The following is a 24,129-nucleotide window of genomic DNA, read 5'->3' on the forward strand; positions in this document are numbered from 1 at the left end:
AAGCCCTGGGATGCTCTGACCCCTCCAACAGGGACCTCTGCGGATGACCTGGGCTGTAGCCGTTGGGCTAAAGGCCTCTTCCACACCCCTCCAGAGCCCAGGAAGTCCAAAACGGGAGGTCTCACCCCACTACACTCCCCCCCCCCGGAAGGGCTCTATCCGGTGGGCAGCCGTTTTTACCAGTTTGGGACAGAGACAAGCGAAAGACGCAGAAAATAGGGAGATGGGTAAAAATCAAACCGGTAAAATGGGATTATTCCACTATTTGATAAATAAGCACGAAGGGAGGCAAGTACTCAATGGCAGGTGACACCTGCACAGGTGGAGCAATGTGCAGGCAGCCGTCTCCTGCTCTGCCCGGGCAGCCCCGCAAACTGTAGGTCCCAGAACTGAACCTCCAAGTCCAGTGAGGAGGAGACACACACACACACACACACACACACACACACACTGTCTTACCGTAGCAGAAGACGGACTTGGTGTTGTCCTGCTTGGCCAGGGGCAGCAGAGGCAGCATCGTCCCCAGGATGGAGTTGAGGAAGGGGACCATCCCAAACACTTAGAGAGGAAGGAGAGGAAGAGGAGGCTTGAAACGGAAGCCCCCCCCCCGAGGAACTGGCCCTCCTCCAGAGAACAAGCAAAGCCTCAGCCCCACCATCGCTTGCTTGGCTAATCTAGCTGAAATGTTTATAAGGTCATCCGGCGTAGGATAGACAGGCCATATGCCAAATAAATAAATAAACCACACATCCCCCCTCCCCCGCTTAGCTTCTTCTCTGCCCCCCCCCCCCCGTGGCCCTTCAGATGCTCTGCGGACTGAGCATCCTCTGGACTGACAAGGTCAGTTTGAAGGGACACCACAGGATGCGCAATTCCTTGTGTCCCTATAAAGTATTGTGTTGGTTCACATGACACCCTCAGGAAGCTCATAACGTGAGATTTCTCCAAAATGTACTATTTATTTTTTTCCAACATTTCACATCACTCCCTCCTCCAAACTCGAGGAAGCTCCCTGACAAAATAAATTTTAGAAGACTCGGATGCCCCCAAATCAACGAGTCGAGGTTCACTGAAAACAGAGAAATTGAGGCTCAGGTCTCAAACTGCCCACCGGGCAACCTGTCCCTTAATGGGCCAGAGCCTGGACGAGCTGCGCCATGATGCCCAGGAAGTTTTGGACCCTCTGCCGAGGAACACCAGGCACTGAACACGGCAGCGAGTAGGCAGAAGAGGGTCAGGCTGCCAACCTTGCTTGCCTTCCCAAGCACCCCTCCCCCCAAAACCCCCACGGCCTCCCTGCCCATCAGGCTGTAGGCCCTCCTCCTGAGGGCGCACCCACCATTGGTCACCGAGAGGTTGGCGAAGGTCAGTAGGACGAAGCAGTGAGGCAGGACCCCCGGCTGGAACTTGGTCAGCACCTCCTCCATCACTTGGTTGATGAAGCGCCTGCCCACCGCGACCAGGAGGTTGCTGGCAGCCTGCTGCCACTCTGGAAGAGCCTCCTAGGGGAGCCCAAGACGGACAGCTGGACCCCACGCTCCATCCCCACATTCCCTCTCCCCGGGAAGTGGACACGGCAACACAAGGGGGCAGCCAGGTGGGCAGAGCTGATGGGAGCAGCAACCCAGGCCAGGATGCCCAGAAGTGGCCCAGCGGCCCCCGGCCCCTCCTCAGGTCGTGGACGTGGCTTTCTCAGGGCCTCCGGGTGAGAAGGCCAAAGGAGCCAAAGGGTCAGGCAACCCTTCAGGTACATGCCTCCGCCCCGTCCCCTGGGCAGCTCCCAGGCTCACTTTAGACTTGGTCATCTCACTGGACGCCAGGAAGATGACGATCTTGGCCGTGCTTTTGTCCAGCTCAGCCAGGCTGCTCTTCACCACGGCTTCCATGGCCCTCAGGAGGATGACCCGGTGTGGGTGGGCCAGCTGGGAAAGGAGGCAGAGATGAGGGGCAGTGCCCGAGGCAGCCCCAACCTGCACCTGGCACCGACTCTCCGGAGCTGCAAGAGCATCGCCCGCCAGCTGCGAAGGAGGCCGCCTTCCAGGACAGCCCTCCAGAGTCTCCCCTTCTGCCCATCCAGGCAGAAACACCTTTCCCCACCCCCACCCTTTTTACTGCAACAGCCACGCTGGGACGCCCCACCTTCTCGTGCTGGCGCAGGTACTCCTCGCAGGCGTTCAAGACCTCCTCGGGCTCAGCCCTGCCCAAAGAGCAGAGGGCACTGAAGATCTGCTCCTGGACGAGGGGATCCTTGTCGGCCGTGGCGTCCATCAGAGTCATGGCCAGCCCTGAAAAAGAGCCAGAGGGACTGCCAACAGCCCTGCATCTCTTGCCGGCTGGCACCAGCTACTCTGCTCGAGCCCCCCTGGGCCGAATATCACAAGGACGTCCACAGGTTAATCTGAGCGTGCAAAGATCTGAACTAATGTGGAATGGCATCAGATGCCTTTTTATGCCATCAGCACAAACCTCTGGGCCCTTCAGAGGCGCTTCCCAAGAGAAACACCCCAAGGATTGCTAAGATAAACGTAATAAATAAAAAGAGTTTGAGACGCTGGAAGGATTGCAGAGAAGAGCAACAAAGATGATCAGGGGGCTTGAAGGCTAAAACAGACAGGAATTGGGTCTGTCCAGTTTAATGAGTGCCGCGTAGCAGAGTGAGCGCCTGTTACTCGTCCCAGCTTCTGCCAACCTAGCAGTTCGAAAGCACGTAAAAATGCAAGTAGAAAAATAGGGACCGCTACAGTGGGAAGGTAACGGCGTTCTGTGCGCCTTTGGCGTCTAGTCATGCCGGCCACATGACCACGGAGATGTCCTCGGGCAAGCGCTGGCTCTTCGGCTTTGAAACGGAGATGAGCACCGGCCCCTAGAGTCGGAAACGACTAGCACGTGTGTGCGGGGGAACCTTTACCTTTACCTTTTTTAGTTTAATGAAGAGAAGGACTAAGGGGTGACACGATAGCAGCCTTCCAGTACATGAGGGGCTGTCACAAAGAAGAGGGGTGTGTGTGTGTCAAAGCAGCTGAAGGCAGGACAAGAAGGAACGGATGGAAACCAAGCAAGGAGAGAAGCAATCTGGAACTAAGGAGGAATTTCCTGATTGAAAGAACAATCAATCAGTGGAACTCCTTGCCTCCAGAAGTTGTGGGTGCTCCATCATGGAGGTTGGACAGCCATCTGTCTGGAATGGTAGAGGGTCTCCTACTTAAGCAGGGGACTGGAGTAGAACAGGGGTCCCCAACCCCCGGTCCATGGACCAGCACCAGGCCACAGCATGCCAGCAACCGGGGCCGCACAAGCAAGCAAAGCCCCATCCGTGGAAGGCAGGCCCCCTCCGGTCCACGGAAAAACCTCTCCCCACATAACCAGGCCCTGGTACCCAAAAGTTTGGGGAGCTCTGGACTAGAAGACCTCCAAGGTCTCTGCCAACTCTGTCAATATATTTCCACGGTACAGAAGTCAGTTTAAGCTATTCACTGAAAAATGCTGTTCAAATCAAAATGCCCATGATAGCCTAGGTGGGAGGAGGAGGAGCTGGGAAGAGAGGCCAGGTATTCTGAGCCCACAATGCTCGGCCTCTGTGCTTCGAGGCGGGGATGTGGAAGAGGCTGTTGCAATCCGCAGATCGAGGGCCCTCAGGGCAGCCAAAGGCATCCAGCTGGATCTTTTCACCAGCCCTCCTGCCTGGGCTGCAGGAACACATCTTTGCAGAACAGGCACAAGGAGAACCAGCCAAAACCAACAGGGGGAACGATTAGCCAATGGGCAGCTTGCCTCCAGGGACTGTGGTGCTGCATCACTGGAGACTGGATGGCCATTTGTCCGGGGTGGTATGAGGACTCGTTCCTTGGGAAGGGGGTTGGACAAGAAGACCTCCAAGATCACTTCCAACCCAATGATTCTAAATTGTGGGATTTGCTCCCCACCAAAACATCTTAAGCAATGCAAAACACCCAGTAGTCCAGGAAGAATAAAACTGGAGTCCTGTACAATCTACAATGGAAGGGCTCTAGAAGCCATTATGTAGGACAGACAGGCCGAAGACTAGCAGATGATCCTGAACACCAGCCTGCTGTCAGAAGACACAATGAAAACTCTGATTTCACAAAATGTGACAACTGGGAAACTATGAGCATCCTAGACCAAGTTAATCGAAAAGCACTAGGGAATTCCTGGAAGCTTGACTCTCAGTCACCAACAGACACATAGAGATAAATCACATTTACACACCATTCAAAAAAGAAAATTTTAAAAAAGCGAAGGAGGAAATAAAGAGACCAAAATACATTTTCTCCAGCAGCTGCCTGTGGAGATTCCCAACCATCCAGGTCATGGTTGTCCCAGTTCTGAAGCTTCTCGGATGAGAAGCGAAATGTTTTCAAAGGAAAAAAACCAAGATAGTCAGCCCAGTTGCCTTCTGGAAAAAGCACCTCTCGGATTTCCCCAGCAGCGAACACCAGATAAGCAGGGATTAACACTAGACAAACAATCAAGCAGAAAACAATGCCCTAATCCAGGAACTACCAAGGAGAAAACCACAACTCTACCAACACTGGCAGGACAAGGCATTATATAAACAGGGAGCAAATCCCACTTTAGCACTGATTATTTGCACAAGTGTCTCAAAATGAAGATAAATCATTCTTCGTGGTTTGGAATTGGTCATACGCAGAATATTACATCCAGTCCTAGACACTTCTTGGGAAAGATGCTGATAAACTAGAGCAGCGGTAGGCAACCTTGGCTCTTTTATGACTCCTGGACTTCAACTCCCAGAACTCCTGAGCCAGGCTGGCTCAGGAATTCTGGGAGTTGGAAGTCCAGGAGTCATAAAAGAGCCAAGGTTGCCTACCCCTGAACTAAAGTGAAGAAAAATAAACCAGGAGCCGGGACAAGAAAAGTTTGCTAGGAGACAAAGACAGCTGTGTTTAAGCATCAGAAGTGTTATCACAGGGGTCTTCAAACTTGGCCCTTTTATGCCTGGCTGAGGAATTCTGGGAGTTGAAGTCCACAAGTCATAAAAGGGCCATGTTTGAAGACCCCTGTGTTATCATGTAGAGAAGGTGGGGGAACTGCCCTTCCAGGAGTCCAGGGAAGAAGCAAAGGTTTAGGTTTCAGCTGGACATCAGTCTTAGAAGATGGACAGGCAACTGAACCAGATGTTCTCCAACAGGCAACCAACCAGATGTTCTTACTCTATAGCAAAAGTCCCCAATCTTGGCAACTTTAGGACTTGTGGACTTCAACTCCCAAAATTCCTCAGCCACCCATGCTGGCTGAGGAATTCTGGGAGTTGAAGTCCACAGGTCTTAAGGCGGTAGAGGTTGGAGACCCGGAGACCCTTTTAGTTGCACAAAGGCTGTTATCACTTTTCCCCTCTCTGTCCCTTCTCCAGCCTAAACCTTCCTGGCCCCTCCAGTCTCCCTTCCGTGGACTTCGTCTCTAATTCCTGATCACCTCGGCTGCCTTCCTCCGACTTCTTTCACCTTCTCTGAAGCCTTCTTAATTAGCGCTGCCCGTAATTCCTGAGGAGGGGGTCTGACCCATGCAGAACAGGCTTCCTGGTGGGGATGCAGCGGGGCAGGAGGAGGCAGGGAACTGTGCCAAGCCGGCACTTGAAGAGGCAAAGGCTTCACAGTTCTAAGCGCAGGAAAAGAGCTGAACAAGTGAAGCCGGCCAGACGGACAATATTCAAGAAATGTGAGATAAAAAGGAAGCGTCCAGGGAACATTCTCTGGAGCCCCGAGATGCCCCCTTCGGACAGAGACTTCAGTCCTGGGCTGCTCTGGAAAAGGCTGACTGCAGCACAATGAGATCAGCAACACTCATGTGCTGTTACAAGAGTGTTTGTGGCACGAAGGAGCAAAAAGCCGCCCGCAGGCCCTGTGTGGAGTTCAAAGCCCAAAGCAGTGCAGAAACCCTGAATCTTCACCCTTCACAACTCCATTCCAAACTGCAGGTGCCACAGCGGCCCAGACAGAAGAATCGGCGTTCTGCAACCTTGACGCTGTCCGAGGCAAGACAGGCCTGCAACAGGGGAGCAGGTAGCGCTCCCCAAAGCTCCAAAGGGCCCCCTCCTCATGCCGCAGGGTCCACAATGGGCAGGAGGCAGCAAAGCCATCCTAGGTGCCCCAGGTGTGCCCTCCACAGCCAGGGCGAGGGTGGTGGCCGGCCTGAGGCTTCCTGGGTCATCTGAAAAAGGCCTCCATCTAAACTCCAGGGCGGTCAAGGAGCCCACAAAGGAAGCCTTGCAAGGACGGAGACACGCGGTCCGGCCTGTACACTTTCTAAGGGCGCTTTCTAAGCAGGGTCACCCACACTGGACCCCGCGAGGGACAGCAGCCTGGCCAGGGGGCCCGCTCAGCGGTCAAGGGTGTCCTGGATCCACCTGGCAGGCTTCCTCTCTTCCTAGATTTAAAAAGGCAACGCCAAACGAGTTTTCCAAACCCCAACTCTAACCCTTCCCGCTCAGCACAGGCTGCGGAACAGCCCTGGCAAGTAACCGCTTCGGGCTTTTCTGCATCTCCGAAGAAGGTCAGCCTGGCTAGGCAGCACTGGAGAGTATCGTCTCTCCAGCCTGTCTGGTTTATGTCATTTTGTGACCTGTCAAAAGTTGGGAGGTTCCAGATAGCAGAAGCCAAGAAGGCCCAAGAGGTGTTCAGTTCAACCCCCTGCTCACTGGAGGAAGAAAGGGGGGGGAACCCAGAAATAATAATAATAAAAAAGCAGGCTGTGTTATTTGAGGGACCCCTGTGCCTGCGATGTCTGCTCGACTGCCTGGCAAAGTGGCACATGCCACATAGCTCCAATCCACCCGTGGCGGAAGGTGCCTTCTCCGCCTGGCATGAGCCGCGCTGGAGACCCCGGGTGGTGCTCTAGAAGGTCCCAAATACCTTCTCCTGACAGCTGCACCAGGCGCTGGAGACAGGCCGGAGCGCCTCGTTTCTGAAACCGAACCTTGCAGATCCGATTGTGCTTCTCTCCTTCCCTCTGATCTTTTCAAATTCATCACAGCCACCCGATTCCTCCAGCGGACTCTGTGCAGCGCACAAAACCACTTCTGTCCCAGCGAGTCAGGAAGGAGCCACTCCAGTTTAGAGGGCTGCTCCAGCAACTGTTTTCCAAGGGGAAAAAGAGCCCCCTTGCCTGAAAAAAGCGCTTTTGAGACCAGGACGGCTTGGATGACTGAGAATCTCCACTGACGCTTCTCCGTGGGTTACTCAAAGGGCTGCAAACGAGATAATTTCATATTAACCAGCCATTAAATCAGGGGCCTTAGCTAAGCACTTCGTACAGAGAGCTGCTTTTTGCCAAAAGCCGGTTATCTGCAATTTCATAGCAAAGTTGATTTATTTTCACATCCATTCCATACAATACAGAAAGACGCGGCTCAAGGTTTTTACAATACATGGGGATTTCCTGTAACGGCAACAGAAAAAGGAGGAAGAGGAAGAGAACAGGAACCTGGTTTGAAAACCGCAGGAAGATGCTCAGTAAGGCTTTTCAGTCAGTAGAAGCGGTCAGAGCTAGGAAATATTACAGCTCGTTCAGTGAAGGCCTCACTGGGTCCCTTAATTGGCTGAAACATGAATTAATTGTTCAGGCTGTCCTTGACAACTTAGCTCGCACTCCAGTTTTAGAGAAATCTGCCAGAGAACCAGTTGGTGGGATTCAAATAGGTGAACATCTGTCTGGATGCCGCTTCCGGAAGCACATTCTGGGCCTGGGCAACAAAAAATTAGCTACCGGTTCTGCTGAAGTGGTGCGAACCGGCTGAATCCCACTACTGCGGGGAACTGAACCTTGCTTTGGCTTATCCACCTATCGCTGTAAGCAAAGAGAGTGCCTGTTTTGATTGTTATTAAACTGCTCTGCAGCCCACCTTCCCCCCCCCCAGGTGACTCCAAGCGGCTTTTCCCGGCCTCTGTTCAGGTTTGAAATGTTCCTCTGTTCTGCTGGGGGCACCAAATTTGCTGTCCACTTGGCAGCAGCTGGGTGGAGCCTGTTAGGGAAGGGGGCTCCAGGGGCCTTTTTCAGGTCCCCAATGCCCCACCGCCAAAGCCCCATGGGAAGCCGTGGGCCCTGCTCGACTCCCAGGGAAATGGAGCCAAAGCAGCTTGCATTGGGTGGCTCTGTGTGATAGTTAAGCACACCGGAAGGCGAGTGACCACATTGCTGAAGCAAACGCGAGGCGGTTCCCTTTTCCTCCCACAACAGATGGAGTTGAAAGCTGGGTGAGATCTGTTCAGCAGCCAGTCCGGGAGTGTGTGAATTAACCTCCTCCGGCTGCTCTCCCACTCGGCCAGGGTGCGAAGGGCGGCACCCCAGCCCTGGCACCACTTTTTCGGTGAAGATAGCGAGTTGACAGAGGACCCAGCGGGATCCCCATCTGCTCACAGGAGCTGAGGGGACCCCCTTCGGAGATCCCACTGGGCGCTGCCACCCTTCAGGGGAAGGAAGGTTTTTGCTGGCGATACTCGTTTAAAAGACTGGAAACCTCGTATACAGAAAAAAAGCGAAAAGTCGATTTCTGGAATTGCCAATTTTTAAAAAAAGGCTGAATATGAGATAGAAGGAATCTCTGTGGGGTGAATAGGGAGGATAGGTGGTGCTCGTTTGCAAATGCTGCAAAGAAGATTGGAAGTCACTTCTTCGGCCATCCTTCTCTTTAAGTGCTTTTTGCACTTTTCCCACCTAAGTTCTCTTTATGTTTATCTTTTGTTTGGGTTTCCAAACTTGGCAACCTTAAGACTTGTGGACTTCAATTCTCAAACTTCCCCAGCAATGCTCTGCAAGTCCACAAGTCTTAAAGCTGCCAAGGTTGCCCCCCCCATGGGGTCCACATAGAAAATTCCAGTAAAAGAGGGGGGGCTGGTACGAGGCAAAGGCGCAAAGCTGCCCCTCATCGTCTCCGGTCAGGAGAGCAAGCCGGGGGGGGGGGCAGGTCGGGGGGGGGAGCAGCGGAGAGGAAGGGGAGGGGGGGCTCCGCACATTCCCGCAAAGATCTGGCCAAGTGGGTTTCAAGCTCTTGAAGATGGGGGGGGGGCTTCCACATCCAGCATGCCGCTGGGGGAATTCTGGGAACCGCCTGGACCACCATCCCCTGTTGCAGGCCAGACCCCTCCCGGCCTCTCGGCCGACCCCGCCCCACTTACTTTTCACCCGGGACTCGGCCATGCTGCGGGCTCCGCGGGGGCGGCGGCCGCTTCGGGTCTTCCTGGGCGAAGCGGGAGCTCCGGGCGAGGCGCTCCGGGCGCGGAGCGGAGGAGGCGGGCGGGTCCCGCGAGGGCGCCCTTCGCCGCTGACCGAGCGCCCGGGGAGAGCGGCGGGGCGGCCCGGCTCATCCCCCGAGCGCAGCTTCTCGGTCGCCCGCCGGGAGAGACGGGCTCGGCGCGGCTCCTCTCCTGCAGCGCGTCCTGCGGGCGGGGAGAGAAGCGGCGCTCAGCCGGGAGGAGGAGGACAGCTGCGGCCGCAGAGGGAGCGCCGGGACGGCGAAGCGGACGGAACCGCAGCCCCGGGGAAGCCTCCGCAGCGGGCGACGCGCGACCCTCCCGGCGGGGCCGGAGGTGGAAGGAAGCCGCCCGGACCGCCGCCACTCCCTCGCCCCTCGCGCGCCCCGACGGCTCCGCACCTGGCTAGCGGGCAGCAGCGCTTCCGGGTATTTAAGGCCACGCCCTCACCTGGGGAGGCCCCGCCCCGCCGCGCCCCGCAGGAAGAGCAGCCCTCCGCCCGCGGGCGCCCCCGGAGAGGCAGACGGGCGTCCGAGCGGCGAAGGGGCGCCCCGTTGGAGAAGCAGACGGCTTCGGGCGCCGCCCCCGTTGGCTGACAGCGGCAGTCCGTCGCTAGCGCGCGTGCGCCGACTCGCCCCCGCCCCTCGGAGGCAGAAGGGCATCTCGTGACGAGGCCGGCCCCGGGCGCGCGAAGGGCGGCCCCGCCCCCTCCCCGGCCGCGGTCTCTGGGGGCGGGGCTCGGCGCGGGATTCCCGCGTGGTCTCCCATCCGGGCCGGGCTCAAACGGGGCGAGGGGGCGCCGCCCTTCCAGCCGCGTCCTTGCCTGGCGGGGCCGGGCGATCGGGGCTCCCGACCGGCTCCCCTCTCAGCTCCTCCGCGGGCGCCCAGACGGGCGAGGGAGGGAGGGAGGGAGGGAGGGAGGGAGGGGGGCTTCGGCCTCCCCGGGCGGCGGCGCTGCTCAGCAGACGGAGAGCTCCGGGGCGGCTCCGCCAGCCGAGACACGCCGCCCGCGCCCCGCCTGGCAAGAAGGGCCCCGGCAGGCTGCGCTTCTCCGGCCACGGGGCTCTCTCGGCCGCAGAGCCGCCGGCCTCGTCGCCGCGGAGAGGGGAAGCGGCCGAGCGGACGCTGCGGCAGCCCATGTCTCCGCCGCCTTTTCCGTGGGCTTCCCGCAGGCGCCGCCGGGCCTCCTCTCGCCCCCTTCGGCGGCTCGGCTCGGCGCCCCGGTCCGCCCCCTTTCTCGGCCCGGGATCCGCTGCTCCGGTGAAAGGGAAAGCAGCAGCGGCTGGGGCGCTACCCCCCCCCACGCCCCCGTGTCAATTGAAACTGCGCCCCGCCGCCTCCTCGCTTCCTCCGCCTCGGGTTCTGCCGGCTGGTGGGCGAGGGGCCTCCGGCCGTGGCCACCGGAAGCTTCGCTGGAGTCCCCCAGTCTTACAGTGGCCGAGGCCGGAGGGCGCTGCGCTGGAGTAGACCGAGCTTGGCGGGAAGCGGGCCGGAGCGGGGCTCCCCGGGGTCCGCAGACCTTCGGCTGTTTGGTTATGGGGTGTGTGTGTCGTGGGCTGCCTTGAACTGCCCAAATTAGCCGAAGGAGAATTTACACTCGCCCGGGGCACGTGCCCGGCACCGGCCTTGTCCCGGTTCCGGTTTGTTGTCCCCGTTCCGTGTGGCGAGTTTGCTCTGCAAAACTCTGGACGGTCTTCTTTCCCGAGTGGGACTTTCGGGAGGGGCTTCTGGCTCTGCAGTCCCGTCCCCAGAAACTTCAGAGTTGTGGGGGTGCAAGGGAGCGGGTGTCCAAACCCCACGCAAACTCGCTCTCTTTTGCTCGCTGGCATTCAAGCACGTAAAGGCAGAGGACCCCTGCCCGCCTTAAGACTGGGCTTGCCGTCCTCGTCCTGTCTCTGTAGCTCCCACCCTCCAGATAATGAATAACAAAGTAAGAGTTGGAAGGGACCTCGTCGGTCATCTAGTCCGACCCCCTGCTCAAGCAGGAGACCCTATATCACTTCTGACAAGGGGCTGTCCAGTCTCTTCTTCAAAGCCTCCAGTGATGAAGCCCCTACAAATTCTGAAGGCAACTTCTGTTCCATTGAATGACTGTTCTATTTATAGAGTGGTATTAGTATCCCCCCCCAAAAAAAACCCTCTCCTCCCTGTATCACCCTGCCAGGTCTTCCCTTCTGAGGGGCTGCCACAAAAGAAGAGGAGGGGGTCACATTATTCTCCAAAGCACCAGAGGGCAGGACAAGAAACAATGGATCGAAACTGATCAAAGAGAGAAGCAACCTGGAATTAAGGAGAAACTTCCTAACATTGAGGACAATTAACCAGTGGAACAGAAGTTGCCTGAAGACGTGGGTGCTTCATCACTTGAGGTTTTTAAGAAGAGACTGGATGATCATTTGTCTGAAATGGCATAGGTTCTCCTGCTTGAGCAGGGGGCTGGACTAGAAGACCTCCAAGGTCCCTTCCAGCTCTTATTCTATTCTATTCAATTCTATTCAATTCTATTCTACTCTACTCTACTCTACTCTACTCTACTCTACTCTACTCTATTGTTCTATTCTATTCTGTTTACTTACGGGAGCACCTGCGGCCGGCATCCACTTCCCTCCGTCCAGTGCGCTCCCACAGAGAGGGCCTCCTCAGGGTGCCATCGGTCAGAGAGTGTTGACCGACGACCCCCAGGGGGAGGGCCTTCTCTGTGGGCGCGCCAGACCTTTGGAACCGTTTACCGGTTGAGCTCCGGACGGCTCCTGACCTTCGCTCCTTCTGCCGTGACCTAAAAACTTATTTATTTGAATCAGCTGGCCTGGTCTGATGGATTTGGGAATTTTAATATTAATTTTAATTAATTTTATTGTAATTGGGCTTAATATTTAATTCTATCTTAACTTTTGTACATTGTTTTTTTTATTGTACTTATTGCCCTGTACACCGCCCTGAGTCCTTCGGGAGAAGGGCGGTATAGAAATTAAACTATTATTAAACTGTTATTATTCTATTCTAAATTATCACCTCCTTTCAATGTCGCTCCATCCCAAGTGGCCCTCCTCGGCCAGGTCTGGGCCCCTACCCCAAGGGGGCCGAATGGGGTGGGACAATCATTTCCCATCGTCCAGACTCTGCACGAGCAGCATCGCCTGGTAACGGTGGCACCACACTGGGGGGTTGTGTTCAGCTTGTGATTTCTTTCACGTATGCACGGCCAGCCAGGCTGCACAAAATTCTAAATTGATATTTTTTCTCCATGTGCAGAACTTGACATTTGTCCCTGTTAACTCACATCCTTTCAACCATTTTTCAAGGCTGTCTTTCTAAAGCACCATCCTCCTCCTCTTCTCACGTGCAGATCCCTTCCCTTCTTCCAATGGGATTCCTAAGGGATTCTCCTGTCTTTATGAAACAGAGCTCCCGGGGAGGTTCATAAATGGCAGTGATTAGCTGATCCCACTGTTTGTGAGTAGGAAAAGGCATCCGGTGTGCCCAGATTAAAGGTTTGGGTGCCCAGAGCCCTGGTCTCTCTCTGCAGCTGCCCAGGCCGACCTTTGGCCTCAGCCAAGCCAGGCATGTTGCCGTAACGGTGAAAGCATTGGGGTTAGGAGCCGGGGGATGGTGAGTTCTAGTCCTTCCTTAGGTACAAAATTGAGTGAGTAACCTTGGGCCAGTCACTCACGCTCAGCCCTAGGAAGGAGGCAATGGCAAACCACTTCTGCAAAACCTGCCCAAGAAAACTGCAGGGACTTGTCCAGGCAGCCTCTGACAATCAGACACAACTGAAGGGCAAAATAGCCACTCACAGGAGGAGCCACGCTCTTAATCCAGACTTGCTGAACATCCCATTTTTGGCTGGGATGGCAGAACATACGGAATCCCGGGGTTCAGACCAACCGCAGGGGCTGAATTTGCACGCAGGGCCAGAGAGAGACCCGGTCCCAGCTTAGCAAGAGGTATAAATCCAGTCTGTGACTCACCCAGCCTCTGGGAAGCACTGCCCGAGCGGGGCTCCCCAGGCCTCCCTGCCCTGGGACCGTCTGCCAGCAGGGCTGGGGGTGGAGATCCAGTCCAGCTGTGGGCCCCCTGGCCGAGATCCGAAGTTCTACAACTGCTTGTTGTGCTTCGGTTCTAGAAGGCTCCCTCTGGAATGCCCGAGCCGGCCGGTCACTGTGGAAACTCCTCTGCCCAGAGCAACAAGGGTCCCCTGGGACTCCCACTCCTTGTGCTTGGCCAGTGGCAGCCCCCAAGTGGAAGATGGGAAAGGCGCCGTGCTAAGAAGGACCCACACGCTGCGCCCGCCCCCCCTTGCAGAGCTGATGTGCATATCTGAACTGGGCTTCTGCCGGCCTCTCCCCCAGCCCTGCGGCAGCCCCTCTTCCAGCCCGGTCGCTGGGCCACCCCCTCCTGGGCCGATTCGGGGCCATGAAGAGCTTCTCGAAGCGCGAGGCCGACAGGAGGACATTCTTGGAGCAGGTCCGGGAAAGCAAGGAGAATGGCTACCTCCTCTCTTCCAAAAAAATTGGGTCGGGGGCTTTCTCAAAAGTCTATCTGGGTTACGCCACCCAGGAGAAAATGATGCAGAACTACAAGCTGGCTTCAGACCTCAGGAATAAGCGGCACTCTATGGTGAGCCCAAGGGGTGGGTGGGGCCCAGGAGAGCTGGAGGGGCTGGATAAGAGACTCTGCCCTCCTGCTTCTGCCCCACTGCCGCCTCAAACAAGTTTCATTCTCCTGGATAGGGCCCATTGTTCAAGTCTGCCGAGATCTTTTTGGAGCCTGAGATTGTCTTCTGGAGGAACAGCCAAAACCCCAGAAGACGAGCTCAGGATCCAAAAAGATCTTGACAAACTTGAACAATGGTAGGAAAAACCAAAGATACAAGCACAGATTAAGCACAACCTGGCCAAAAAAAAAGTAAATGTGAGAGGGGCCTCGGAGTCCTAGTGGACGACCACTTAAACATGAGCCAGCCGTGTGCGGCAGCAGCCAAAAAAACTAATACAATCCCTGGTTGTATGAACAGAAGCATAGAATCAGAATCACATGAAGTATTAGTACCGCTTTATAAAACCCTAGCATGGCCACATCTGGAATACTGCATCCAGTTTAGGTCACCATACTACAAAAGCCACGTTGAGACTTTGGGAAAAGTTCAAAGAAGAGCAACTAAGATGATTAGAGGCCTGGAGACTAAAACATACGAAGAATGGTAGCAGAAACTGGCTCTCTTCCTGCCCTGTGGGCTGGCTCTCCCGTCCTTCAAGATCCTCCTTGCCCAAAGGCCTGCTTGAACCAAGTGCTTTCTGGACTGAGATCGCTTGATCCCCAGATCCTTCTCCCAGCCCTTTGTCCAAGGTGGGTAATTAAGGTTCTGTACCTGAACTGGAAACCATCGCGGACACCAGCCAGTCTGGGAAAGGTGGTGGGGCTCTGACTTGCAAGTGGTCTAATCCTGCTCCCTGGTTTACTGGCCCAGCCTGAGCATTTTTGTAGCTGCTCTCAGGAAAGTTTGCATCTTTCAGCAGCAAATTTCTTCAGGATATTTTGGGGGAGGGCTAATCTTGAAGGGGTCTTGCAACAAAGGAGCTCCCTCTCTTGAGTTGGCAGCCCAGGCAGCCGTTGACCAGAATGGCAAGGAGCATTGCAGCAGGTTTGAGGCACTGACTCCTTGGGAGACCACGATCAACTGCAAAGGCTGTCGCTCAGGCAGGGAGGGGCTTATGGTCAGGGCCCAGCAAGTTCAGGCTGCAGAAGAATTCTCCCTTCTGTAAAGGATTCTGAGCCCCCCCCCCTCCTTTGCCCGAGAACTGCTGAAAGCACAGCAGGCACTGAAATGCTGTGTCACTTCCCCACTGCATGCTTCCTGCCTCATCTGGAGATGGCAACTCGCGAGTCCTGCAGTTCTTATGCTGGCCAGCCAATCTACTTCTCAGCTCCGAGATCTGAAGTAGGAACCGGGATGGAACAAAGAAGAAATCGGGGCCAGCTTCGGATGAGCAAACCTTAGAAACGGGTCCCAGGAATTCAGTGCCAAGGCTGGCTCTGGGCCCCAAGGTCCCTCCCAGTTCTGCGATTCTGATTTTATGATTCATGAATTCGCCTTAGGTGGGTCTTCCCAAATGGGCAGCACCAGTGCGACCCTCCCACTGTAGCTTTCCCTATTGTTTCTGTCCACGCGGCAGTAGGAAAGGACAATGGGCTGCTAGGATAGTCAGAATTCAGGAGGAAACTTTGGGGCCCTCCCCCCTTTCTCTGGGGTACAGACACAGTGCCTGCCGGCACCCGGAATTTCTCTCTCTCTCTCTCTCTCTGGTCTTAAGTGCAATATTTTCTTTCCCTCAGACACAAAAAGTGTGTTTCATTTGTTCTCTTAGAATGCACTTTAGTTATAGCTTTGTTTAAACTATATAGGGGTGTCCAACCTTGGCAACTTTAAGACTTGTGGACTTCAAGTTCCAGAATTCTATGCTGGCTGGGGAATTGTGGGAGTTGGAGTCCACAAGTCAAAGTTGCCAAAGTCGGACACCTCTGACCTACATCACAAGATTACAAATGTAGCTTAGCATGGCACAGACTGCATTCAAGTCACACACCATTCGCCCTCTAGACCAGGGGTCTTCAACCTTGGTCACTTTACGACTTGTGGACTTCAACTCCCAGAATTCCTCAGCCAGCATAGCTGGGAGTTGAAGTCCACAAGTCGTAAAGTGGCCAAGGTCGGGGACCTCTGCTCTAGAGTAGAGTAGACAAAACAGGGACATTTTATGGCCCTGCCTGGAAGCTGGTTTTCAATCAGAGTAGACAGGATGGGGGTGGGTGTTACCTGTATTGGATGTCCAGAGAGCGCCTGCAGGATGATGAGGGGCTCCTGCCAGGGGTAAAAGGGAGTTTTTACCCAAGTATGGGGTGACAGGCTGCCCCACAGAGAGGTCACTGTAATACGGTCATTTTTGATATAAGGATGATTATTGTGTTGTATTGTTTGCTACTTGTAAGCTGCTGAGAATCCAATGACTGAAGTGGCATACAGGCATTTAAAACGAACAAATCCGTTACACCACATTGTAAACTGTGCCAGAGATGGTTCTTGTGATCCCATAGCTCCAAAATGGCTGGAGATGATTTGACTTGAAGTGGAATGTCCCAGGTGGTTATGGATCAGGAGAGAGAGGCAAATTGGGGATCTTGCCCGCTTATGCCGATGGTTGTTCTTTCCAGATCCCCAGAGGCTGGAGTAGATCCATCCTGATCCCAGTGCACACAAAGGAAAGAGTCAGTCACCTTCTACCCTGCAATTGTAGGCAGTGATAAGCAGGTGGAACAGCATGGGAATGGGTCTTGACTATTTAGTTGATTTTTCATAATTTGGAAACTATGGGCCTTATCCAACAAAATGAAAAATCAAAGGTACAAGTACAGATTAGGCGAGACCTGGCTGAAAAGCAGCAACTGTGAGAGGGACTTTTTGAGTCCTAGTGGACGATCGCTTGACTATGAGCCAGCAGTGTGCAGTGGCAGCCAAAAAACAGAGACATAGAGTCAAGATCACAAGAAGTATTAGTGCTGCTTTATAAAACCCTAGTAGTGAGACCACACCTGGAATACTGCAGCCAATTTTGGTCACCATACTACAAAAAAGTTGTTGAGACCTTGGAAAAAGTTCAGAGAAGAGTAACTAAGATGATCAAAGGTCTGGAAACTAAAACATATGAAGAATGGCTGTAGGACTTGGGTTTGGCTAGTCTAAAGAAAAGAAGAAATAGGGGAGACGCGATAGCAGTATTCCAGTATTTGAGGGGCTGCCACAAAGAAGAGGGCGTCAAACTATTCTGCAAAGCACCAGAGGGCAGGACAAGAAACAATGGTTGGAAACTGACCAAAGAGAAAAAGCAACCTGGAACTAAGGAGAAACTTTCTGACAGAGAGGACAATTAACCAGTGGAACAGCTTGCCACCAGAAATCATGGGTGCTCCATCACTGTAAATTTTTAAGAAGAGACTGGACAGTCATGTGTCTGAAAGGTATAGGTTCTCCTGCCTGAGTAGAGGGCTGGACTAGAAGACCTCCAAGATCCCTTCCAGCTCTATTCTATTCTATTTTAAGACTATGGACCAACTCCCACAATTCCCCAGCCAACATGTGTGGCTAGGGAATTCTGGGAGTTAAAGTCCTCAGGTCTTAAAGTTGCCTTTTGAAAATTGCCTTTTAGATTCTGGAGAATTGAAAGTTGCCTTTTGAATTCCAGGAGCTCAGGTCCACAGGGCTTAAAAGAGTCCAGTCACCTTTGGAAAAAGCACCTCTCAGACTAACATGCACACGTATGCTGCTTGTATGCAGCAGGGGCGATGGCTCTCACACCGGCCCCTGTGCGCATATCCTTGGCTCAGTCAGGGACGCTCTGATGCCGCCTTCCGTCCCTCCAATTCTGTGCAAAAGCTGCAGGTCCGTTGTGGGGGGGGGGGCAGCGAGAAAACTGCTCTGCCGGGGTTCCTTCCACTTACTACCTGGTGTGGCTGGCTGCATTGGCCCTGCTCCTCTGAGCGTGAGAGGGGGCGTTCAAAAGGATAATGGGCTGCAAGGACAGTCAAAATTCAGGACCAAACTTCAGGGCCTTCCCCTTTTTCTCTGGGGCGCACGCACAGCACCTGCCAGCGGCCGGGATTTCCTCCCAGAGTAAGGGGTCCCGCCTCTTGCAGACTTGCTACGCATATATTTCTTTCGACCTTACTTTTGGAGAAGTGGCATTCTTAGCAATTCAGTTGTGGCTAAGTGAGTGCTAGTTCTGCAGCTGCTAAGCTTTTAAACGGCCTAAATATTCTGGCAATTCGTTTTACTGTTGAAACAGGTTGCATTCTGTTTTGATTATTTTAATACAGTGTCTCATTTCTTCTCTTTTTCCGAATGCTTTGTCCTGGGACCACCGATGCTCACCCACCCTGGCCAGGAAAGTCCATCAGCCCTGAAGCTCCACGGCCGAGGGCTTTCTCCTGCGCCTGCTTCACCTCTGCTTCCTCTTCCCACAGGTTGCCATAAAGATAATCTCAACAGCAGAGGCCCCGGTGGAATATACCAAAAAGTTCCTCCCGAGGGAAATCTACTCCCTGAATGTTACTTACAAGCACCTAAATGTGGTGAGTTTCTGCAGCGGAAGGGAAACCCCCAACCCTGATGGGCCTCTTCTGAGTAAAGCACCCCAACACACCTCGCGGGCCAAAGTGTGTTGGGGAGCCCCCGATGGCTGACACGAGGGGAGATCCAATTTGCAGCATAGCTTGTTATGCCAGGATATTCTGGGTGTTTCATGGCCCCTTTGGCTGTCCCATGGGGATCCCTTTTATTTTGAAGGCGACTGCTATTTTCCCCTCCAATTTACACAAGTGCGTGCATGCACGCTTATGCATCTTCTCGGCCCGATTGGTTGGGCCCCCAACAGCAATCCAAGTTTCTCATGTGGGAAAATTAATTGCCCATCCCCATGTGTCTCCTGACCTTTCAGCAACGTTCTCCCCTGGCCCTTTTGCCCCACAGCATCCACCATGGTAGTCCTGGTGCTGCTGGTCAGCTAATTAGCAAGGAAAGTCTAAGACAAGGGTCTTCAAACTTGGCCCTTTTATGACTTGTGGACTTCAACTCCCAGAATTCCTCAGCCAGACACGCATGCCTGGCTAAGGAATTCTGGGAGTTGAAGTCCACAAGTCATAAAAGGGCCAAGTCAGAAGACCCCTGGTCTAAGGAGAGTTCGCATTCTATCTTGGGCTCCAGCAGACCACGAAATCCAGTAGGGAAAAGGGCAAGATCCCCCAAGGCCAGAAGAACATCTTATGCAGAAGATGGATGATGTATTCTCTTCAGTGATGGCTTCCTGGATGCTCTGCCAGCAAATAGTTGTTGAAGAGAATACAACTACTCTGTCCCTGTGTGAAGAACTAACCTTCTCTTTGGACTAGAAGACCCCCTCAAGGTCCCTTCCAACGCTGTTATTCTGCTGCTGCTATTGGCTGAGCCATGAACCCCAAAGCAACAGGGGATCTGGCGACAGAGCATCAGGGTCCCCTTGCAAGGCGCTAGGAGATCCATGCGGGAGGAGGGGAAGGCGGTGGGCTGTCTGGCTCCGTGCTCAGCAAACGCTCGGCTCTCCTGCAGATCCAGCTCTATGAGATGTATAGGAACAACAAGCGCACCTACCTGGTGCTGGAGCTGGCCTCCCGGGGGGACCTCCTGGAGCACATCAACGCCACGTCTGACCGGAGGGAGTACCCTGGCCTGGAGGAGGAGGAGGCACGGAGGCTTTTCCGACAGATCGTCAGCGCTGTGGCCCATTGTCACAATGTTGGCATCGTCCACAGGTGAGATAAGCAGGCGGGCGGAAGGGAGGGGTGCAATGACAGGGTGGGGGTGTGGCAGGCGTTCTCCGAGGCCAGGGACCCCTCCAGCAGGAGGCGCTCAGGACCAGGCTGGATCCTCTCCCAGGAAGCAGAGCCACAGGGGGCCAGTGTGCACAGTGGGAGGAGCAACTGCCGGCATCACAATTCTTGTTGCTCAAGACTACAATCTAGAGTAGGACTCTTGAGAGATGGAGAAGCCACAGAGGGGGGAGGTAATTCTGTCCCTCTCATGGGGGAGCAGAATTGTTTCCCAGCACGTCGACCGATGACCTGGAAATCCTCTATGCAAAAAGGATCCCACCTGCGCACGGAGGAGTATCCAGAGGTGACTAGCAGGTCACCTTTCCTCCAGATTGCTTCATATAATTGCCAGATATAGGAAGACTTGCAGGTAAAGGGGGAGCTTTAACGACTCTGACTAGGGGACAAACTCTGCATTAGTGGAAGATTCTATTCCAGCATTTGTTGAATTACCTCTTGGTTGTCCAACTATCAGAAATGTAAACAAAAGCAAAATCCAGATCGCTAGAAGGATCTCTTTACACCAAAGAGCTAAACCAGGGGTAGGAAACCTTGTCTCTTTTATGACTCGTGGACTTCAACTCCCAGAATTCCTGACTCAGCATAGCTGACTCAGGAATTCTGGGAGTTGAAGTCCACGAGTCATAAAAGAGACAAGGTTGCTTACCCCTGAGCTAAAGAGTCAGATTTGCTGGGGAGTTGAGCCCCAATTTAATTTTTTTAAAAAGACAACTCTGTGGTGAATCTAACCTCACAGAAATAAAAAGTTAATGGCTATGGATATAGCTGCAGTTCGTTCTTAACGTTACAACCACATTTGAGCCCAGAATTTTGGTCAGGAGTCATTATGGTCATCAGTCAAGTCACCACACAATCCCTGGATTACACGATCATTTTTGCAACGGTCCTTGAGCAAGTCGCATGAGGTCATAAGCCAAAAGGCGGATGACTCAGTGGGCAGCGTCCCCTGGATTCCAGCCCCCCCCCAGGAAGTTGCAGTGGGAAAGAAGCCCCTCTTGGGCACACTGGAAGAGGTCCGCTAGGCAGGGGGCGACCCCCATCCTGGGCCAGACGGGGCTTGTCCTGGCTGAATAAGCAAGGGAGAAGCATCCGTGCTGGTCAACAAACGGCCCTGTTCTTCTCCCCCCCCCCACAGAGACCTGAAGTGCGAGAACATTTTATTGGATGAACGTGGCTTCATTAAACTGACAGGTGAGTTTTCTTCTAGGAAGAGAGGAAGATGGGACGGCCTCATCCTGCCTCTTGCCGTAGAAGGGAGCAGCATTACAGAACAACACACAGCAGTCCCCGGGTGGGGGGGGATCAACATGGCAGCCGCCCCCAGTCAGCCCAAATGATCCGGGTTCCCTCCCTGGTCTTTTGTGCTATGTCTCCGATTGTCTTTAAAGGCAAGAGGAGCTTTCCTGCCTCAGTGGCTACTCTCGGGCATTGACCTGAGGCTGCAGTTGCTCCGTTCAGCAGGCTGTTTCCCATCTGGTCTCTTTCCCCGGGCATTTGGAAGGCCAGATCCGTTGCCCAAGGAAGCTAATTAGCCCATGAAGTGCCATGGACGTGAGGGACGTATGGGCACCCCGGCCCTCTCCAGGAGTCTAGGCTAATATCTCAAGAGTTACTATCTCAAGACAGGATAGCAGCCTTCCAATATCTCGGGGGCTGCCCCAAAGAAGAGGAGGGGGTCAAGCTATTCTCCAGAGCGCCTGAAGGCAGGAGAAGAAGCAACGGATGGAAGGTTATCAGAGAGAGACCCAACCTGGAATGAAGGAGAAATTTCCTGACAGCAAGAACAATTAATCAAGGGAAGAGACGTTGCCTTCAGAGGTTGTGGATGCTCCATCCCTGGAAGTTTTTAAGAAGACATTGGACAGTCACCTGTCTGAAATGGTGTAGGGTCTCCTGCATGAGCAGGGGGTTGGACTGGAAGACCTCCAAGTTCCCATCCAACTCTGTCCTTCTGAGTTTTGCCCAGACCTCTCTTGCACTGAGGCTGACGTTTATTGCTCTGCATGCTGCCAAGTGCCACTCCTAGTCTGTCTCTAGCCTACCTGGGGATAAATTTACCTGCTGGGGGGGCTGGGCTGGGCTCCGGGGGGAAGGTGGAGAATCTGACGGCTCCCTCTCCTTGCAGATTTCGGCTTTGCCAACCGCTACTCCTTGAAGAACTCCCTAATGAGCACCTTCTGTGGCTCTGTGGCCTACACCGCCCCCGAGATCCTCATGAGCAAAAAATACAATGGGGAGCTGGCTGACCTATGGAGCCTGTAAGCACAGCCGGGGTGGGGTGGGGGGAGGGCCGACTCAGAGGCCCCTCCTGACCCCCTCCTCTCGCACAGTGGGGTGATCCTCTACGCCATGGTGACAGGGAAGCTTCCCTTCAAGGAGCGACAGCCGCACAAGATGATCCACGTGATCAAGCAAGGCCTGGCCTTCCGGCAGCCCATCTCGCCAGGTACGAGGGGACGCCTCACCCAAAGGGGCTCTTCTCCCCCACCTGCCTTGCCCGCAACAGCCTTCTGCCACTGGCTCTTCCCTCGGCTGCCAGAGGGTGGCTTTGGGCTCAGACCCACAAGCGAGCCTGGTCCTTGGCACACACACCCCGAAACCACCAAGAAGTGGGCCCCAGGGACAGCAGCAGGGGAGGGGGGAAACTGGTCCTGGGGCAGTGGGGCCGAGCCCCCCTGGCCTGCTGGGGACCGGCTGCACTGCGGGGAGACCCCCGAAGCCCAGGAATCCAGTTCCAAGGAGGGGGCTGCAGTGCCAGTCCTGCCCTGCCTCCCGATGGCCGATCCCTTCGGTGGGAGCAGGAAGACCCTGGGCAAGTGCCTCCCCCCACAGGTCCCCCTCAGTCCGCCAACATTGAGCAACAGCCCCCTCAGAGAGGTGGGGAACACAGCGCAGAGTCCTCCCCCCTCCCTAGAGGGGGCTTGGCTTGGCCTGCGCTGTGGAGCAGGTTCTGCTGGGGGAGGTCACAGGGGAGGGGCAAAAGAAACCTCCCGGCAGCTGCAGCTTCCCTGAGGAAGCCCCGAATTCCAGCCCCAAAGCGGCTTTTCCCAAAGGCAACGGGGCTTCCCAGGTTTTTTCCATTGAAAATGTTTCACTTCTAGAAAGAAAACGTTTTCAAAGGACAGAACCGAGAAAGCCCAGTTGCCTTTTGGAAAAGCCCCTTTGGGACAGCTGTGACCCCGCAGCATCCGCACAGTCATATGGCCGGGAGATGCCAGGCCCAGCCAGGTCCACTCACGGCTGGCCCTCAGCCCGCAGTTCCCAGCAGGGTCTGCGGGCTGGGTCAGCAGATGGGAAGGAGGGACCAAGCTTGCCTTCTCCCTCTCGCCCCCCCTCCAGAATGCCAGAATCTGATTGAGGGGCTGCTGCAGCTGAAGCCGGCGGCCCGCCTGGGGTTGCAGCAGGTGGCCACGCACCGCTGGATGCTCCCGGCCACCTCGGCCATCTTCCACCGGGTGATGAGCTCCATGGGAGTCCACCCGGAGTGCTCCGTGGGCCAAGAGAAGCCTCAGACGGCACCAGGTACCGGAGAGGCCCCGGGCGGAGCGGCGCCGCGAGTCCCGCCGGGCAAAGAGGCGCGGGTGCCTCCTTCGAGCGCCGCTCGGTGGCGGGGAGGGCCGGGCCCACCCTGGACGGGACGGGCGGCCGTCCCAAGCGGGGCCCAAGGCGTGACCGGGCGTCCCCCGCCCTCCCCCGCGTCTCGTTGCAGGCGAGGCCGGCGGCCCCCCGGCCCAGCTGCCAGACCTCGAGGGCCCCGCCAAGACCGCCGAGGGCCCGGCCAAGGAAAGCAAGGTCCTGCCGCCCGCGCGCGCCTCCTCGGCCGCCGGCGCCTTCCCGCCCAGGGCCAAGGCCGAGCGGAAGAGCCCGCCGGTCACGCCGGCCAACTGCGTGCTGCAGCTGCCCTCGCCGCGCAAGACGGAGCGCCCGCCGCGCCTCTCGCTCTACCGGCCCAGCCTGCTGACCAGCCTGCAGCCCTTCCACCACCTGCCCAACTTCCGCAAGCCCGGCTCGGGCTTCTCCACCAGCGCCTACGTGGCCAGCAAGCGGCTGGGGGACAAGGCGCCCGCCCGCGCCGCCGCCCTGGGCAGCGCCTCGGCCGGCCTCTCCAAGCAAGTGCACTCCCTCTACAGCATGACGCCCTGCCCGTGACGCCTCGCCCGCCGCCGCCGCCGCCGCCGCCGGACGAGCCCCATTAAAGCTTATTCAGAGTCGCCCGGGCTGCCGCCTGCTGCGATGCGCGCGCCGCCCGCCGCGGTCCCGGACCCGAAAGACGGCTGGCCGGCCGCGCCGCTCCTCGCCCGTCCGCCCGCCCGCGCGATTGTCCGCTCTTTCTGCATATACATCCGTGTACCGTTGCTGTGTGTGCTGCTGTCTAACGCCCGTTCTTCCTCCGCTGGAGCCCGGCCGCCCCCCACCTCTCTCCCGGCACTCCCCCCCCCGCCGCCGCCGCGCTTCCTAAGGCAGAGCAGGGAGGGGCGCTGGC

The 24,129-nt window shown here is 55.6% G+C and overlaps 2 protein-coding genes across 8 annotated transcripts in view; one reads left to right on the forward strand and one right to left on the reverse strand.

Annotated features, from left to right (window-relative positions):
• The window catches only part of MROH1 (maestro heat like repeat family member 1), a 38,059-nt gene extending 28,433 nt beyond the window's left edge, over nt 1-9,626 (reverse strand). For 5 of the 7 annotated variants that reach the window (XM_083358968.1, XM_083358966.1, XM_083358970.1 and 2 more), the window contains exons 1-5: nt 9,153-9,623; nt 2,140-2,285; nt 1,791-1,922; nt 1,340-1,502; nt 460-558 (exon numbers count right to left, since the gene is read on the reverse strand). In XM_083358968.1, the coding sequence (XP_083215094.1) occupies nt 460-558; nt 1,340-1,502; nt 1,791-1,922; nt 2,140-2,285; nt 9,153-9,174 (562 nt within the window). In that variant the 5' untranslated portion in view covers nt 9,175-9,623. Of the gene's footprint in view, nt 1-459; nt 559-1,339; nt 1,503-1,790; nt 1,923-2,139; nt 2,286-9,152 lie in introns of all 7 variants that reach the window. The other 2 variants (XM_083358971.1, XM_083358967.1) reach the window with 2 other exon arrangements.
• Nucleotides 9,627-13,640: 4,014 nt separating this feature from the next.
• On the forward strand, nt 13,641-23,795 carry LOC310637512 (testis-specific serine/threonine-protein kinase 5-like; the record flags this gene model as incomplete). The annotated part of the gene is made up of 8 exons (XM_083357967.1): nt 13,641-13,844; nt 18,243-18,350; nt 19,363-19,565; nt 20,782-20,837; nt 21,772-21,904; nt 21,977-22,092; nt 22,986-23,168; nt 23,356-23,795. The coding sequence occupies 8 exons, from the start codon at nt 13,641-13,643 to the stop codon at nt 23,793-23,795; spliced, it is 1,443 nt and encodes a 480-aa protein (XP_083214093.1).
• Nucleotides 23,796-24,129: the final 334 nt, after the last annotated feature.

The sequence above is a fragment of the Vipera ursinii genome (genome assembly GCF_947247035.1).
Source record: "Vipera ursinii genome assembly, chromosome: 3".
Classification (NCBI taxonomy): Eukaryota; Metazoa; Chordata; class Lepidosauria; order Squamata; family Viperidae; genus Vipera; species Vipera ursinii.